This window comes from Homalodisca vitripennis, chromosome 2 (genome assembly GCF_021130785.1).
Source record: "Homalodisca vitripennis isolate AUS2020 chromosome 2, UT_GWSS_2.1, whole genome shotgun sequence".
Classification (NCBI taxonomy): domain Eukaryota; kingdom Metazoa; phylum Arthropoda; class Insecta; order Hemiptera; family Cicadellidae; genus Homalodisca; species Homalodisca vitripennis.
Window position 1 is genome coordinate 54,430,795 of NC_060208.1, and position 18,302 is coordinate 54,449,096.

Sequence of the window (18,302 nt, forward strand, 5' to 3'; positions counted from 1 at the left end):
GAACAGTTCTGGATATTACTTGTCAATATTTTACAAAAAGTTTTCGGCACAAGCGTTGTTGAAAGTCTCTTTTATTGCCTGACTATTTGATACTTCTATCTGTTCATCATGAAGACAAACACTTAGCTCAGCATTTTGTATGGCTGACTCACATTGGGATTAACTCTACTCCCATAGAACCATTACTTATATCATTAATTTCCTTTCTTGATTTGTGTGTTCCAGACAGCAAGTTGTTTTATAAATGCGTTTACTCTGCCTTGAGCATACAGAACAGTTATGGCTGTTCATAAGCTCAAATGATTGTAGTGAAGAAGATGATATCGGCTAAATAGAAAAACTTTATCAATCACTTTTCATAATTGAAATAAACAGAAAAGTTTAAGTTTAATGTCAACCAAAAATAGCACCATTTATGACTTTAACTCAAAACAGCCTGCTTAACACATTATTAAAAATAGACTTTGGTGTGAAACAGCAAATGTTTGTGCAAGGTTCCAACTTCACACACACATTTTCAAATTACCTATTGTACAATGGTGACAATACATTTAACTACTTGGACAGCTTAAGCTGAAAATTTGTGTAAGTGTTGTTGAACTGAAGTTCATAATTGGAGATGTCAGTGATAAATATGGTGAAAGTAGTTAATTAATAGTTCTAAGAGTTTCAGGGTATACTTTTCATGTGAACTCGTTCATTGGTCCCTATTTTTGAGTATTTGGCCAAGCATTTAGATGTTTTGGTTAGCGTTGCAAATGCCTTCATTCATTTAAATTTTGTTACAATGGTTTTTGTAATTTTTACAGAAAATTGCATGTGACCTATTTTTGTGTGGTCTATTTTCCCATTCAGTATGTTTTTAGTAATGTTTGACTGCAAATATTAATTAGTGATTTTATACATTAGATGCATCATAAGTAATTTTGCATTATATACTAGCTTTTAAAGCACAAAGCATTTTAAGTGCAATATTATGTTTTGCTTTCAGATATAACAGTCTTGACGTAACAGATGCAGCAGTGAAGGTAATTATAACTATGGAATTAAGTAATAATTACCTGAAATGAGTAAAATTGTTTTAATGGAATAAAAAAGGCTTAATCTGTGATTATGTGTTCAGTTGTGAGTGAACATAAAATACAAATTTAACACAGATAATTCAACTTGGAAAATTATAAAAGAAGTGTGTTCTTATATAGTTAGGGTCTTGTTAAAGTGAAGACTTATAAACAGGAACGATGTATGAATGTACCCTATGTACTTACTCATGTAAACATAAAGGAGATTTAAAAAGACATTCATTCATCCACACTGGTGAGAAGCCGTTTAAGTGTTCCTTGTGTACTTATGCGTGTAGACAAAAAAACAATTTAAATATTCATTTATTGACCCACACAGGTGAAAAACCTCATAAATGTGCCATGTGTAGCTATGAATGTACTACAAGTGCACATTTGAAGAGACATCTAGCAACTCACACTGGTGAAAAATCATATAAGTGTTCCCTCTGCAGTTATGCCTGTACTACAAGGGGAAGTTTAAAGAGACATTTTACAACACACACAGGTGAAAAACCATTTAAGTGTTCATTATGCAGCTATGAGTGCACTACAAGTGGAAGTTTGAAGAGACACATATTAGTTCATACTGGTGAAAAACCTTATAAGTGTTCCCTGTGCAGTTATGCATGTACTGACAGTGGAACTTTGAAGAAACATGTGTTATCCCACACAGGTGAAAAACCTTACAAGTGTTCCTATTGCAGCTATGCATGTACTTCAAATAAATGCTTCAAGAAACATCTGTTAAACCACACAGATGAGATGCCATTAAGTGAGGCAAGTGTATCTATACTCGCACCAGAAGTCAAGATAATAATCATTACTAAAGATAGATAGTTCCAATTGAGTGCTTCATAATGTGAATGCATTAAGAATAGTTTGTATTGAATATTTATTATTTTATCTTAATTTGACATGAGGGTCATTCAAAATATAAGTCACTTGAATGAATAAAAAATTGATGTAGCTTTTACAGCTTTTTTATTATATACAGGGTGGCACATATGTCAGGTTCCCCATAAGTTGGGATATTTTGTTTCAATAGGTTGGTAACAATGTTAAGTCGGCAGCAACACGGAGTAAGTTAATTTCTGTCTGTTCCAGTGGCTAGTGTAAAGTGACGCTCTTTGCATCACTGTCATTTGTTTATCTGTGTTTTTAAAATGTTTACAACCCAACAATGAGTTTACATCCTTCGGTTATGGTTGAAGCATAATAAAAATACTGCTATAATAATAGAAGAATTTAGTGGTAAATATCCAGGTGTTACGATACCCACTCGACAGTATATGCGGAAGTTAAATAAGAAATTTGAAAACAAGAAGCGTTTTAAATGCCCTGAAGTGTGGTCGTCTACGATCAATTTGCAACAAAGAAAGCCTGCAGACAGTTGCTCAAGTTTTTGAAGCCAGTCCGGGTAAATCGACTCGTAAGGCATCTGATGAACTAGAAATATCAAGAAGAAGCATATAAAGAATGTTAAAGCAATTAAAATTTAAGTCATACCATCATCTTCACTCCAAGCGCTTCACGAGGATGATTCCGATATGCGATTGGAGTTCTGTGAGACAATAATTATCCGCTCTGAGGCTGATCCAAATTTCTTGTAATCAATTTTGTGGTGTGATGAGTCATGTTTCACACTAAATGGTCGCGTAAATCGGCATAACTGCTTGTACTGGTCGGATGTAAATACAAGTTCGAAATTGTTTAAATAACACATTTAATGAATGGATTGGTCACCGTTGTACAATCAATTGGCCTGCGTGCTTGCCAGACCTGACCCCATGTGATTTTTCACTGTGGGTTATAAATGAGACTGTGTATGCTTCAAAACCGCAGAATCTTGCCGAACTCAGAAATATAATTAGAAATGAATTTGAACTTGTTAATAACAATAAACCTTTATTGCTAAATATTTGTGATTCTGTTTTCAGTCGTTGTATGAAGTGTATACAAACTCAAGGTAGACATTTGGAACAATTGCTATAACATTGTATGGTAATATGTAAGTAATTTCATATAATGAATTTGTTTTTTTTGCCTAAAAGTGTTTTATTCAATTAACCTATAATGACTTTAAATTTCTCTTCTGGGGAAAAAAAGACATATGCACCACCCTGTATATGAGGATCATAAGGAAAGTAAGGTCCATTTCAAATATATTTTTTCCCCTTTGATTAAGAGCTTTTTTATTCCATTATTGTGAAAACTCCTTGGACATGATTTTTTATAGTAGAGGGATCCGAGAGAGTTTTGGCACTTTTTCCCTAAAAGTACAGACTACCTTGATATTAACGAATTGTAGGTCAATAACTCTTTCAGATCCACCAGTCTCCTTTATATTTGACACGCCCTTGTAGCTTAATATGGATAATTATTAACAAAGTATAATAAATAAATTGAAGACAAACAGTGACACGTTTTTTTAAATATAAACATTGATTCTAATCAATCGTAAATCTTAAGACTGCACACTTCAATAGTATGTTAGCCAACATTTTTATTTACATTGGTACAACAATTCTAATCATACAAATACATATTATACTATTTTATTATACGCTAGTATACGTGCAAATATTGTAGTTTATGAAATGTTAAATATTTTCAATAAATTAGGGTTCTTTTTATAATTTGGTCAATCTGTAACAGTAGTACTGTAATACAGTTTGTTTAATAGTGTTAAAAAGATTTAGCATCTAATATTTATTATTAATTTTCCATATAAAAATAGCTTTAGCTGTATTAATTTGCTTTGTTTTACTGTTCTGTTTTATAATGCATTTGTAATTAAAAACATCTGATAACATGAGCATAATAGTTATTTATGGAATAGTTTTCATGAAGTACATTTAAATTTAATTTGTTTAAGACATGAGAGTTACAAGTATTTTCTCATTAGATTTTAAAATTACACTTGCAATTGAAATGCAATAATATCAGGTAGACTATCTTCAGCTTGCTGTCTGACATGCCTGTGAATACCAATTTCATTGTAGTATTGTTGGTGAATGCCTAATTGTGTAACAGTTATTTTAACCTTTTTACAAAATAATCAAACATTTAAGTCACTGAACAAGTAGTTATTAAATCTACAAGGTTTCTTATTTAATGAAAAATTGCATAGAATTAAGACTTGTTTTTCAAAATATAACTTTAATGACATTGAAATAGTCAATTTTGTGTAATGGTAATAAAGTTTCTTCTATATTATAGAAATAATATATTAGTAAACACCTTATTATAAAATAAAATACAAATATAAAATTTCAATAAATATGAAGTGTATAACAATATATATTATATAGATATGTTAGCTGACACATTTAAAATTCATTGATAAATTATGAAAAAAGGAAAATAACTAACAATGTCTATAAATATGTTCAAGTATGATATTTATTCTCCCAAAAAGCTTATTTTCCAAAAATTATGGCAGACAGATGGCCACTGTTTATATAGGTAAAATTGCAGAAACATTTCTGAAAATCGTAATACACACATTTCTTTCAATTCCTGACACAAGCCTTATTCATGTTTTGATCTATGTCGCACTTCTATCATAGGCTTTTGTTTCATGAACTAAGAACGCAGTTCACACATGTCCAAATACCAGATTGTGATTAGGTGGTAAAATGTCATCTTCCCTCATGCATTCGCTTTCTTGCCAGACACGATAAGCTATTGCAATATTAACATTTGAGGTATCTCAGTTGGCTCCACATCTGACACATGTACTTCAAGTCGTTAAATTTTTAATGTCATAAATTATTAAACGAAAATTTGTTTATATTGTGTTTTTTGTTAAGAATAAAAAAATTTTATAGTTCATAGATAAAATAAAATCTTAGTAGTTGAGGTAGTTGGTTATGAAAAATGTCTCTTTTAATGAAAATCAGTGTAGCATCATTATTTAATACTCATAGTTTGAGCAAAGTCATGTGTTATAGTTAAAAATATGAAACAATGCCACTTAACCCTGTGGCACCAATAATTTTATTTTAATTTCTCGCTAATTTATAATTAAATAATGCTCATTTCAGTTCACTCTTAATCAAACTTTGTAACAACCAACTTTTTATGGAAATCGAATCAATGTTTATAGATTTGTTATTAATACTGGCTGTAGTACAAGATTCAGATTCAGTTGAACTCTCTTTAAATTAAGCATGTTGTGGCCTTTCGTCGAGTCATCTATCTGCTGCCTGCCAGTCCTTTCTCTGCAAGTCACACGTTATGGTATTGTAGTTGTGCTTTTACTTAGTAGGTGCTCAAAGAAAAGTTGAAAACTTTACCTATATAAACTGATGAGAAGTGTAAAATAATTAAGCTAGTGAATGAAGGATCATGCAAGAAGAGGACTTAGCTGCTGGGTTCAGCATTCCGAGTAGTATGCTGTCAACAATTTTGAAGAATCAGGCAAGCATTGAAGCACGGGCTAGTAAAGGGCGAACACAGGTAGTTGAAATACAGAACATTACACTTGGCCATAAAAACACCTACCAGTCAAACCCACAACCAGTCACACGTGGAGTGCCACAAGGATCAGTCCTGGGCCCAGTCATCTTTGTCTTATTTGTCAATGACTTCCCAGCATACATCCAAGATCACAATACCAACTGTGTAATGTATGCTGATGACACAACACTCTTAATAAAGGATGACACTGCAGAAGGAGTACATACAACCGCCTGCAACTCCCTCTGCAAAGCACTGACATACTGCAGGAAAAATGACCTGGCTGTAAATCCATCAAAAACCATACAGATTAACTTTAGTAAAAGAAAAGACTACATTCCAAAAATACCTGACGTAGAAATTGAAAACCATGTTAAATTCCTTGGAATCATTCTGGATGGAAATCTCGGCTGGACAGAGCATGTGGATGGCCTTTGCAAAAAAATCAGCATAGGTATTTATGCTGTTCGGCGCATAAAATGGATTGGAAACCTAGAAAATGCCAAAACAGCCTACTATTCATTAGTAGAAACCCATATGAGGTATGGGATTGCTGTATGGGGCGGATCCTCTGTCGGAAACCTCAACAAGGTGCTTGTCCTGCAGAAAAAAGCCATTAGAATCCTCGCTGACCTTGAACATCAACAAAGCTGCAGACAAGCCTTCCAAACCCTCGGCATAATGACCGTCACTGCTCTATACATCCAAGAAGTAATTCTACATGTGCACAGCCTGGGTCTTCAAACAGGGAAAGATATCCATTCATACAACACTCGCCATGCAGCCAACTACGTTCTGCCTCCACATCGCACAGCAATTTATGGAGAAAAACCATCTTATATCGGCCGGAAGTTGTGGAACGCTCTCCCAGAAACAATGAGAAGATTGAAGAGGAGTGCCCTACAAGGAAAACTGCATGACATCCTAGTAAATCAACCATTTTATTCACTGGACGAGTTCCTCAACGCCTGCAATGAAACATGGAGATTTCAAAATGTACCTTGATTTTTTTTTTTTTTTTTTTTTAACTGAAACACAAATGTATAAACATTCATCATCCATATTTATGTAATAATATTATGTGACTCTATAACTGTTCTTAATGAATATGTAAATAAAGAAGTTTGTCTATTGTCTATTGTCTAAAGGTAACATTAAGTATAAGAGAAAGAAGGAAGTTGAGTTTCCTGATATTGAGGAATGGATTATTAAAGTGTTTTAATGAAATGCAAGGATAACATTAAGAGGGTCTTTGTTAAAAGAAAAGTTCGAAAGTTTTTCTAAATCCCTAGGCCACGAAAACTTTAAAGCAAGTAATGGGTGGCAAAGAAAATAATAGACTTCTTTTAAGTTATTTGTAACAAGTAAAGTGAGACATTATTTACATTTTCCGACAAATGTAATTTGGTTACATTTTGATACACATTAGTTTAAGGTGTTATTTTGTTCTTGATTGTATGGAATACAACATAGTTTTTACGTCTGTAACTTGAATTTTCTTTTCTTTACCTGTATATCTCGTTAGCCTCTGTAAGTCAAATGCCATAAAACTATAACCTTAATAACTCAAATAACTCATATCTCAAACTATACCTAAATGGAAGCAAAACGTTTCCTTGATGTTTAAGCTATTGAGGTCCAACTATATAATAGTCAGCTTGATTAATTTCCCTAAGGAACTTTTGGTTGTTAGTTATATTTCATAGAAATATGCCTTTTGCTATCACTTTCATGACTAATTTTCAGTTTTTGTGTATTTTCTCCAATGACGGTCCCAAGATCTGAAAATTATATATGGTTGTATGTATGGACTTGTGCAATGTAAGCAGGCTGTGAACATGATAATTGCTGTGAGTTTTAATACATTCAGATTTAATTGGGCCAAGGAACAGTGTTTACACCTAGTTTGAATGAGCTTGTCTCAACAAATAAAAAGTTTCAAAATGGCAGCCATTCACTTTAGTGTAAAATGTTGTGCAGTACTAAATATTTTGCAGGAACATAAAATATTGGAAAAGAAGTTATTTTTTCAGATAACAGTGACAAATTCCTAAAAAAGTACTACAAATATTAAAATGCCATTTTTATCCTAAAAACTGCTATTTCGTTTGTTTTTTTTCTTTTTTTGCAAATTGTTTTTTAAATGATCATTACTGTTTAGTGTTTGATAAGTTTAAGTTTTCTCTGTGAAACTTATGTTACAACTGATATGTTGAAACAAAGGTTCTTATAATAGTTGGCTCCATAGGTTTTCATATATTTCAAGAGGGAATTTTTGATTGATCATAACATAGTTGTACTTAGCAGAGTAACTAAATATATGAGACTATGCGCTATTCATATAAATTTGATTTGATTTTTGGTGTATGTATTGTGAGTTTATCAATTTTGTAAGGTAACATTTGTTTAATTGTTTGTAACCAACTTTTGATTTTGTCGACTGAGTTTTTAGGTGTACAAAGGTTGTATCTATGTGCTTGACCAAACAACAACTGAATTAAAAGTAGCTTGTGTTACTGTGCAAAAACAAAGATGTTTTTATGTTTTATTTATATAAATAAGGACCTTTAAATTAAATGTAGAAACTTATGTATCTCCAAAATATAAAATTATATATATGCATGTGCTCTCCATGCTTAACAAGACTATAAAAAGCTAACTGTGGCTGTGGGTATTATTTCACATTAATTTGTGTTTACTTGAACACTGTAAATTGTTTATTCAATTGTTTGAAATATTGCAGTTATTTCAAGTAAGTAATCATCACTATGGGATATATGTAATGTAATGGTTTGTTAAGATTGAGTGTGGTTTTAATGGTTGATAGTCATTGTGGTAACTGGCTGACTTTCAATGCAAGCAATCATGGTTAAAATTCTGAGGTAGTTAAATGCAAGTACTTTCCATAAAAATAAAATTCAACCTTACTAACCTGAGGACTTGATTACGTAGAAAGAGTCTATATTACGTCACCGTTTTGTGATAGAGTACAGGATAGAATTTTTCTTCAGAATAATCAACAAATGTAAATTACTAAGAACAATGAAGAATGGAATCCTTGTGTTTTATACATATGAAAATAATATCTGATTGACTAGTTCCACAATTGCTGTGGATTATTACCAATAGATACTTGCTACAGAACAGTCTGGTAATAACTACACGATAACTCATTTTACATGTATAACAACGTGTTGGTTTATAATTTCTCTTAAAATATATATAGGGATATAGGTCTGGGTTAGTAACAGGCAAGAATAAAAAAGTGCAATTTTTAATTAGTTTAATGTATAAATTATTTTAATAGTTATTAGCATTAAATCATAAATGTTGTTGAATTTTTCCTCATTATAAAGGTTATACGTGTGTTTTAAAAAGAAGAAAACATTCCTTTTTTTTATTCATTAAGGATAACGGATGGCATTCCAAATTGGAAAACTGAAAATGCAGGCCTTTGGAGAAATAGGACCATAAGAGAATAAGCTGTTTAGTTGAAAGTAAAACAAAACTTAGTAATTTTCAATTTGTGATTATTAAAATTTACAAAATTCCAGTAATATATTTAAGTTTATGCATAAAATTAAACTTTATAAAAAAGTCAAATCATTACAAAGCCACAAAAAACTGAGATGTTTATATACAAAAAAGAGGTTTTTATGGGATAGGTCAAATAGGGTATTTTCCCGATTCATGTAAAATAAAATTTTGTTAAAATTCCGAACTAAAAGTTAAAAACACGTTTAAGGAAATTGTTGATGATCTAGTAAAAATGTAATTATATCTCCTGCCAATGAGCGAGCTGGATGGATGAATAATATTGTAATTGTATAGAAAAAATAACTGGAAATTATAAATAAAAGTGGTCCCAGCACTGATCCTTTTGGTACACCTATTTTTAGAGTTTTTATTTAAGATTAGTCCTACACCTGAATGATTTGATTTCTCTATTTTTCTTTAATTGAGGTGTTTATTATGAAAATTTGTTTGTGTTCATATCAGAATTTATCTTTAAATTCATTAACCTACAGAATTCCTTAAACAAATTTGTCACAGTGTAAATAAAATAGTTCCATGCACCATGTCATGAATATTTAAAAGAACATAATCAGAGATAACAAGTTTTTCTCTAACATTTTAGAATAGATTGTTCATTTAAGACTTATTGTTTTAACAAGTGTTTGAAAAAACACTGTTTTGTGTGTGTGTGTGTGTGTGTGTGTGTGTGTGTGTGTGTGTGTGTGTGTGTGCGCGCGCGCCTGTGTGTGTGTCATGTAGCCTACAATGTCAATGTGTCAATGACTACAATTATCATGACCATTTGAAAGTCAAGTAATAATGTTGTCTAAGCAAGTATGTAACCTTGCTGGTTCATTATTCAGGCAGTAGAAATTTTATGATTTTAATGTGTCTGAAATGTACTTTTATTGAAATCTTTCAATATATTTACTATATAATCACCTTATATTACACAATTAGAATTTTTATATTTTATTTAGAATTTTACAAACAAGCTAAAAATATATTAGTCTGAATCTGCTAGTGTACACTATATTGTTGCAATAACTAGATTCATTTTAACAGGTAAATGGCTGCAATCTCAAAAACTGTCTACACAAAACTTTTCTATATTTATGGCTTGAAATTCAGTATTCTTTTTGATGAAGCCATGACTATCACACCCTACCAGAGGAAACTATCTACAGTAACTACTGGCTAAGTTATAACCTAATGGACTGTATAATTCATGTCCATCTGTATTCAGCCAATGTTCATTCAATGTCAGAATAAAAATCATAACCATTTAACCAAATATTTAAAGAGTACAATCAATTGAATATTCAGGTGATATATTAACCCTTTTAACTTCGGCCATTATACAAAGCAATGTGCCAAAAATCCCAAGCCATTTTTGGAGAAAATGTAAGTGTTTTGTTGAAACTCATAACTAGGAGGCTATTTTTTAAGATATCAAGCTAATTCTTTTTCAGTTTTACTTCTTATTGAATGTAATTCACAAACATATAAAACAACAAAATAATATCTTAATTTTCTTTTTTAATATCTATATATATATAAAATACATAAAATTTAAAGTTTTTTGATAAAAACCATATACCATACCATATGTCAGATATACGTAGTTAAAATATATCTGACACACAAATATCTATTTATTTTATGTTAAATTTAATTCTCATTCTAATGAAACAAAATTATATTCCTACTTTATCAAAAGTTGAGAGGTAATTTAAATATTAGTAGGTACGTCATTTTTCCATTTTTGTGCAAGTAAATTCTTAACGAGCTTTGAAATTCTTAGTACTAAACATAAAACCCCAAAGTTATTTCAGATAAAATAATTAAAACTCTTTATAGTCTATATTAAAAAATGTAAAAAAACCTTTTAATACAATATTTACATAAGTGGGTACTATATTCAAAAATCAATTTACCTGCACATATCAAAAGTGTACAGTATGCAGATAAAATTTTTTATATAGCTCAAAGATCACAACATGTGCACAGACATATGCAACTAGCAAAAGTAGGTGTGGTTGAATATTTTGAATGATTAAACTTGGAATTTAACACCAAGACAAGTATTTTTCTCCAGGAGCAAATGTATTGATCCTAACTTACAATACTTCTTACAGAATCAACACTTACTTAAAGTAGTTACAATCAGAGTATTTATTAGGTGTTAAAATTAATTTAATACTGATATTTGTAACTTAATGGAACAATGCTTGAAAGATTTATAGTATACTTAAATTCTTCAGTAGTAGAACAAATGGAGCACATCTTGAATTTATTTTACAAATTTATAAAAGTGTCATATGAAGTAAGACAATGGATATTTCCTTTATGGACACAGCAATAAAGTGGAACTTAACAAAATCGACATCATACAAAATAAGTTTTCATGAATAGTACTGGGAGCTTTTAAATCAACTACCATTGTTGCTCTACACTCTGAAGTAACAATAATGCTATTACATTTTACTAATAAGTACTTTTGAATACTATTAATTACATAAAAGAATTTATAAAACTTTGGGCTTATTAAGGAAAAATCTCAGTATTTTAAATTATACAAATTCGGAAATACTGATTTAGAGTATCTAGTAGCTATTTAAAACGTTACCAGTACGGGAATACTGATTTCGAGTATCCAGTATTTAAAGGGTTACAAGTACGGAAATACTGATTTAAAGTCTCCTACATATCAGAGAGGGGTACTAAGTAAATCAGTATATAAACCTGTATTTGTATTTAGTATCGCCGAGTAACGGTTACAGGTATTTACTGATTTCGCCCATTTCTACATGTAAACGATTACATATTGAAGGGATAACCATCACTGTATAAACATATCGATGGGGATAACCAAACAAATGGCAAGAAAGAATCACAATTAACGTAATCTATAAACACAGGGTATTTCGTGAGAGGTTGGCACAACTTCAGGATGTGATAGTAGACACAAAAAACAAGTAACAAAGTTAATATGAACATATGCTCTGCCCCGCTTTTAGTGTCTGCCTGTCCATATGTCTATTTTATTTTAAAAAATCGTATCTTAGGACCCGTTGGAGCAAATAACATAAAACTTGGTAGTTACGTTAAGCTAATTAAAAGGAAAATTTAAACATACGTTTTATCACTTTCCATTTCAAAATGGAAAGGCATTAAAAATTTTATTAACTTTGATATCCCATGTAAAAATTGCAAGAATAAATATTTATTACAAATTTAATGACAAAACTAACTATCAAATTTATTAAAATCGGTTTAGGTAGATATAAAATAATTACATCAATTTTAGTTGGTTAGTGTTTAAACGTTCTCACATGTGGAACGTAGATACTTTAAGTACAACTCCTAATTGTTAATTGTCGGTTTTTACATTACAACAGTTGTTTTTAAATCAAATGTATATGGATATGAAGTGTTATTTTTATATAGAATTTACATTAAGATTAAAGTTACAAATGCTGCTCCATGTGATGACCTCTTTCAACAATGCATGTTTCAGTTTGGTAGTTTGGGTGAATGCTCCTTACACATGGAGCAATTCTTGTACATCAGGAATCTCTGTTTCGTACACCTCTATTTGTAATTGAGTGTACCTATGATTAACTAAGGTTGCATTAATTTTTAAAACAATATTTTAGAAATGACGTTTGCAATACAAGTTTTTTTAATTGTTAAAAGTAATAAAGAATTATTATTATTACTACTCTAGACTTCAGGTGACCTCATAAAAAGTGTACTCCTCATTGCTGTATATAGCCACCAATTACTACTGCAATGCAATAAATAGTGCCAGCGAACGCCAGTCAAAGCCAAATTGAAAATTATACTTACAAGTCGTAACCTTCAAATGAAACAATCTTTAATACTATCCTTAAGGAAATAATTGATAATTTTTTATTATTAGCCAGAAAATAGCTGTTAATGATGTGATAAATAACAAACAAGTAGGACTTGCACATATAGAAAATATACTTTCTATATGCAAGAAAGCATAAATACTCACCAAATAATATTGACGTCATTATTTTATTTCTTCACTTGTAAAAAATATTATAGGAGAAAATGAAAGGGAAAAACTAATAGAGAAATTAAATGTCAAACTTTTCCCTAATGGCTGATGAAAGTATGGATGTAGGGTGTACAAAACATTTGTGTTTAGTTGCTATAACTGTAACTGAAACCTTCACAGTTGCAGATGAGTTCTTAACTCTTATTCCTGTTGAAGGTACAACCTCTGATGAACTATATAAACATATATAAGATTTTTTCCAAAGTAATGGAATTCCATATAGGCGAAACTTAATCGGTTTTGCTGCTGACATAATTCCTTTTCAACGTTACTCAAGAAAGATATTCCAGATATATTCATATGATATGTGTTTGTCACTCTTTCCACCTTTTTACGTCTTAATGCTTACCTTGAACTTCCAAGATATATTGAAGATTTGGCTAGGAATATTTATAATTATTGTAACTGTAGCACCAAAAGAACAATTGAACTTCGAATGTATCAAGCATTTCTTGAAGTGAAACCCCACAAACTTTTACAACCCCAGCCAAACAAGATTGGTGTTTTTGCTACCAGTTGTAGAAAGGTTACTTGAGCAATATAATTTACTTAAATTGTTTTTCACTATAGCTGCTATAGAAGACAAAGTGTACTCAGCAGAAAATATTTTAAAGGGGTTAAACAATCCTAGTACCAATGTTTATTTGGAGTTTTTAGAGTTTGTGCTTCCAATATTTCTTGGCCTTATTAGAGAAATGCAGTCGGAATCTCCAAAACTGCCAAAACTTTACTGTAGAATTTGTTACCTTTTCAAACAGCTAGTTGAATGCTATCAGAAACCAAATTATTTGCAAAAAACTGACATTACCAAGCTAGCGATTAGAGAACCTCAACACTTTTTACCATTACAGGAAGTTTACTTGGGGGGAAAGCAATTGCAACATTAGCCAAAACCCTCCAAATCAGTATTGAATCAGAGACCTTTGTCAGAAAAAATGTCTAAACTCTCTTATTGAAGGAGCACAACAAGTTTTAAATAGATTTCCATTCAGTCAGTTGGAAAATATTTAACACTTGAAGTTTAAGGATCCCAAAATTCTGGCCAAAGATAACGCTCCTACATCAATTGTGCCTGCAGCAGTAGCATTTCCTTGGTAAACCATGAAGATTTAACACAATGTGATAGAGAATGGAGGCTGCTTAAAACATGAAACAGGACCTGCCATTAGACCAAACTTGTATATCTGCATTCTGGCATGAAATTAATGCAGTAAAGAAAGGTGATGATTTCCCAATGTTTGAAACCTTAACAACTATTATTAAGAAACTCAACACTTCCACATTCTAGTGCAGCAGTGGAAAAAAATTTTTCTGCTGTAAACCTCATGAAAAGAAAAGAAAGAAATAAGCTGAACACTGAATCACTCGAGGGACTTTTACATGCTAAAAGAGCGCTTAAAGGTACTTTTTGCTATGATTTCAGAGTAGAAAATAACGACTACAAGAAATTTAAAACATATGTATGATTTTAAAAAGCCTCTAAATAACTCGAGCCAGTCATCACATATCAGTGTAAATATGAGCTTAGTGTACAAGTGTTTTAAACTATTATTATGTAAAACAGTTGAGTGTGGTATTTTGAGACTTAAAGTGTAGCAACAAATCAGAACATTCCCTCTAAAAAACTGCACTTATATATATATATATATATTTATATATATAAAAAGTAAGTAAATGTTATATTATATTTTATTGCATATATATATATATATATGCGTGTGTGTGTTCGTGTAAATGAAAAAAGTTTGAAATTGTGACAGCCTACTTAATCACATTTAAAATAAAATAAACTAACCAACAAACTTACATAAAGTAGGCCTATGTAAATTTCAAGATATTGCATATTTTGCAAGGTTTTTACTATGTATAATTTTAACCAATTCTGAATTAGGACATTTATGTCGGCTACTTATTAAAATTGAGTTATAAGAAATAGGGAAGTTTTGGTAAATCTAGGGACATTAAAGCACCTCACTTAGGGAGTTTTGTCGAGGTTAGGTTGGCAACACTGCTTCAGTGCTTTGTTGTCGTCTACAGTAAATACATACGTAGGTAATAATAAATTATAGGTTAGGGATATATTTTTATCAAAATTTGTTTTAATTATATTCCATTAACTCTCTTATTAGTGTGATCTAGTGTTGAATGGCTAGTAGTGAAAATTTATACAAACAAGGTGTTTGCTATCTCATCAGGACTTTATACATTATTTTCCTATCCACTAAAGTTTTTCTTCACATATTCAAAGCTGTAACTTAAATTTCATACTAAAGTGCTATTACTGGGATTGTTAAAAATGTATCTAACAAAATTCTCGTTGCCTCACTGCTGTAAACACAAAACATGCAAAATCCAACTTTGATCTAATTAGACTTATAAATTTGTATCACAAAGTTAAGGATGGGCATCCTTTCTACCACAGCATATTGATCTAATACTATTAAAATATTTCAGGCTTTATATATGTTGTATATATTTATTATTATTATTATTCCTAATACTTTAACTGGCGCAGTATAATAAGTGTCCAACACTCGAGTGATCGATGATATCGAATTATCAATTAGGACGATTTAAATACTGTCAGACATCATTACCCTGCTAAGTAATTGTAAGTACTATGCTGTTCAAATTTAATATAAACAAAGTTGTATTATTTTCTATAATACTTAACTCCAAGAATGTGTTGAGTTATAACATTACTGTAACCTGTAACTGTGGCATGTTAGTATGCAAACATTTAACTAATTCACTACAATGTAACATAGACTGATAAACTAACACATTTATAAACGGGTTAAATTGAATTTGAATATACAACACAATTATTGGGTACTATGAAGTCCTTATCTTTTATTTGTAATTAGGCTATTATAAATATAAGAAGTGAAAGGTAACCTTAACAAGTACTCACGTTATCTGAGCTTGAATTTGGGTACTATCTCAAGGGATATTTTTCTTACTTTACCAGAAGTATGGGATGGCGCCGCCATCAAAGCCCGCACTTATGGCCAGGGGCATTTCTGATGGGTATTATCCTGACCTCAGATCTTGTCCCAGATTGTCCAAAATCTCTTGACTTCAGATCACTTTGATCTAAGATCGGGAAAGTACCGATCGGAAATGCTTCTGGCCATCAGTGTGGGTTTTGGTGGCGCCTTCAAAGACACCACCCTGCACTGCTGGTGAAAAAGGAAAAACATCCATCGATATAGTGCCCAAATTCAAGCTCAGATCACGTAGTAGTGCTTGTAAACATTATTTTAAACTTTGGTACTACTAATAACATATTTACGATAAGCTAATCTAAACCTATTTATATTGCAATACAGATTTCATTTATTCTTTACATTATAAGCCTCATTGCTTGCACAAAATGGCTTCTGCTGTTACTGGTTACAGAGTAACCCAAAACCAAACAATCATGAGAATAAATCATTCAGACCAGCTGTTACTGAAACAACAGTATCCCGGTAATAAAGTACCACTGAATTACTTGCTACTGACACTAATACTGCATATCTCTAATGGCAGCAAGTGCAATTTGTGTCAGACATATTTATCCTTCAAAATAGTAAAAAGTAAGTAAATGTTATATGGTTTTGTTCGTTATATTTTATTGCATATCCTAGATTGTTTTTTATTCATTATATTATTATTACTTTTTATACTGTAATTTGAAATTCGATGTAATTAAAATACAACTTAATTTTGTTTAAGTAATTGTAGCGAGGATTATATGAATATACTCATAAATATCGATGATTTGATATTTTCAATCAAATGTTGGACGCTTATTTTACTGCAGCTTTTTCACCTTACTACAACTGGAATTACCTGCACATTTAAACTGAGTGTTGTATTAAGTGTAACATTCTTTTTCTTAGAACAGATAATAATATTGCTTTTCGTCTCATTTTTTTCTAATTCTATATACATAAACCTCCTCATTAAATAATTTAGAGGCTCTGGGATCCGTTGTATATTGTTATCTAATATATTGATATCTTTACCATTAATATATAGTATTATATCATATGCGTACTGTAATGTTTTAACACCATGGTAAACGTATTTATGCAATGTAAATGGAGATTAATAAAAAACTAAGTATATCTCCCTGTGGGATTCCTTTGTAGCAGCTTGTATAACTGGCTTTGGATGTTATCACATGTAATTTTCTTCCAGACAACCATTTGTGGCAGTAAATTGCAAATGTTGGTGGAATACCACTATCAAGCATTATAATCAGTTCAGGTGAAAATGGAATCTTGTGCATTTTTTATGTGTAGAGAAGTGACAATCGCAGTCTCATTGCGAGTTTGTGCATTAAACATGTCAGTTAGTAAATGTAAACAATAGTCAGAACATCTCCTCCTTTTCCTACATCCATTTTGTGTTTTAGGAATAATTGAATGTTTCTCAACAAACCATTCTAAACAGTTCTTAATTATGGAATGTAGAAGTTTAACTAGACACGAAATTAGTGCAATAGGTCTATATGAAGTACCGGTAGCTCGTTTTTGTCCTTATTGGGTTTTAATAATGCGATAAACTTAATTTCCTTCTAAAGTAATAGAATATCAGCTATGCCATTTAATATATTGTTGTAAATTAAGAGGAGAAAATGTAATGCATTAGAAGGCAGGTGATAATCTTATATCTAATACCATCCATGCCTGGAGCAGTGTCTTTTGATTTGAAGTATTAGGCTTTAAGTAGTTCTCTCATAGTAAAATCAGCCCCTATACCTACGTTACTAGTATATAGTATTAACTTTACACATGTTTATTTCATTATTATTTTGAACATTGTACATAACTGTGTTTTTTCATAAAAGTGTAGCACATATCCTCATAATATTGCATTTCGGATTCAACATTTTGAATACAACTGTTATATTTTTTCACAACTCCATGCTTTTGAGGAATTTCTTTTAACCCATTTCTCCTGCACTAAATTGTGCTTTTCGAAACTTTTGAAAGTTCTCGAGAGTCGTATTGTTTTTAAACTTTGTAAATGCTAGTTTTCTATGAGCAACAGTATATGAGCACTCATTATTCCACCATATATTAGGGCCATACTTACATTTATGACTTGGTACTGTATAAGATGGAACTGCTTTATCTAAAGCAGAAATTACGATGTTATAAAAATCATTTATGTTGGTA

At 31.0% G+C, this 18,302-nt stretch overlaps 1 protein-coding gene across 6 annotated transcripts in view; it reads left to right on the plus strand.

Annotated features, from left to right (window-relative positions):
* LOC124353966 overlaps positions 1 to 18,302 on the plus strand; it is a 31,137-nt gene that overhangs the window by 6,936 nt on the left and 5,899 nt on the right. For 2 of the 6 annotated variants that reach the window (XM_046804054.1, XM_046804057.1), the window contains exon 2: positions 992 to 1,028. Coding sequence is in view for 1 of the 6 variants with exons in the window: in XM_046804060.1 (XP_046660016.1) it covers positions 16,508 to 16,712 (205 nt within the window). In the remaining 5 variants the exon portion in view is untranslated. The other 4 variants (XM_046804055.1, XM_046804058.1, XM_046804056.1 and 1 more) reach the window with 4 other exon arrangements.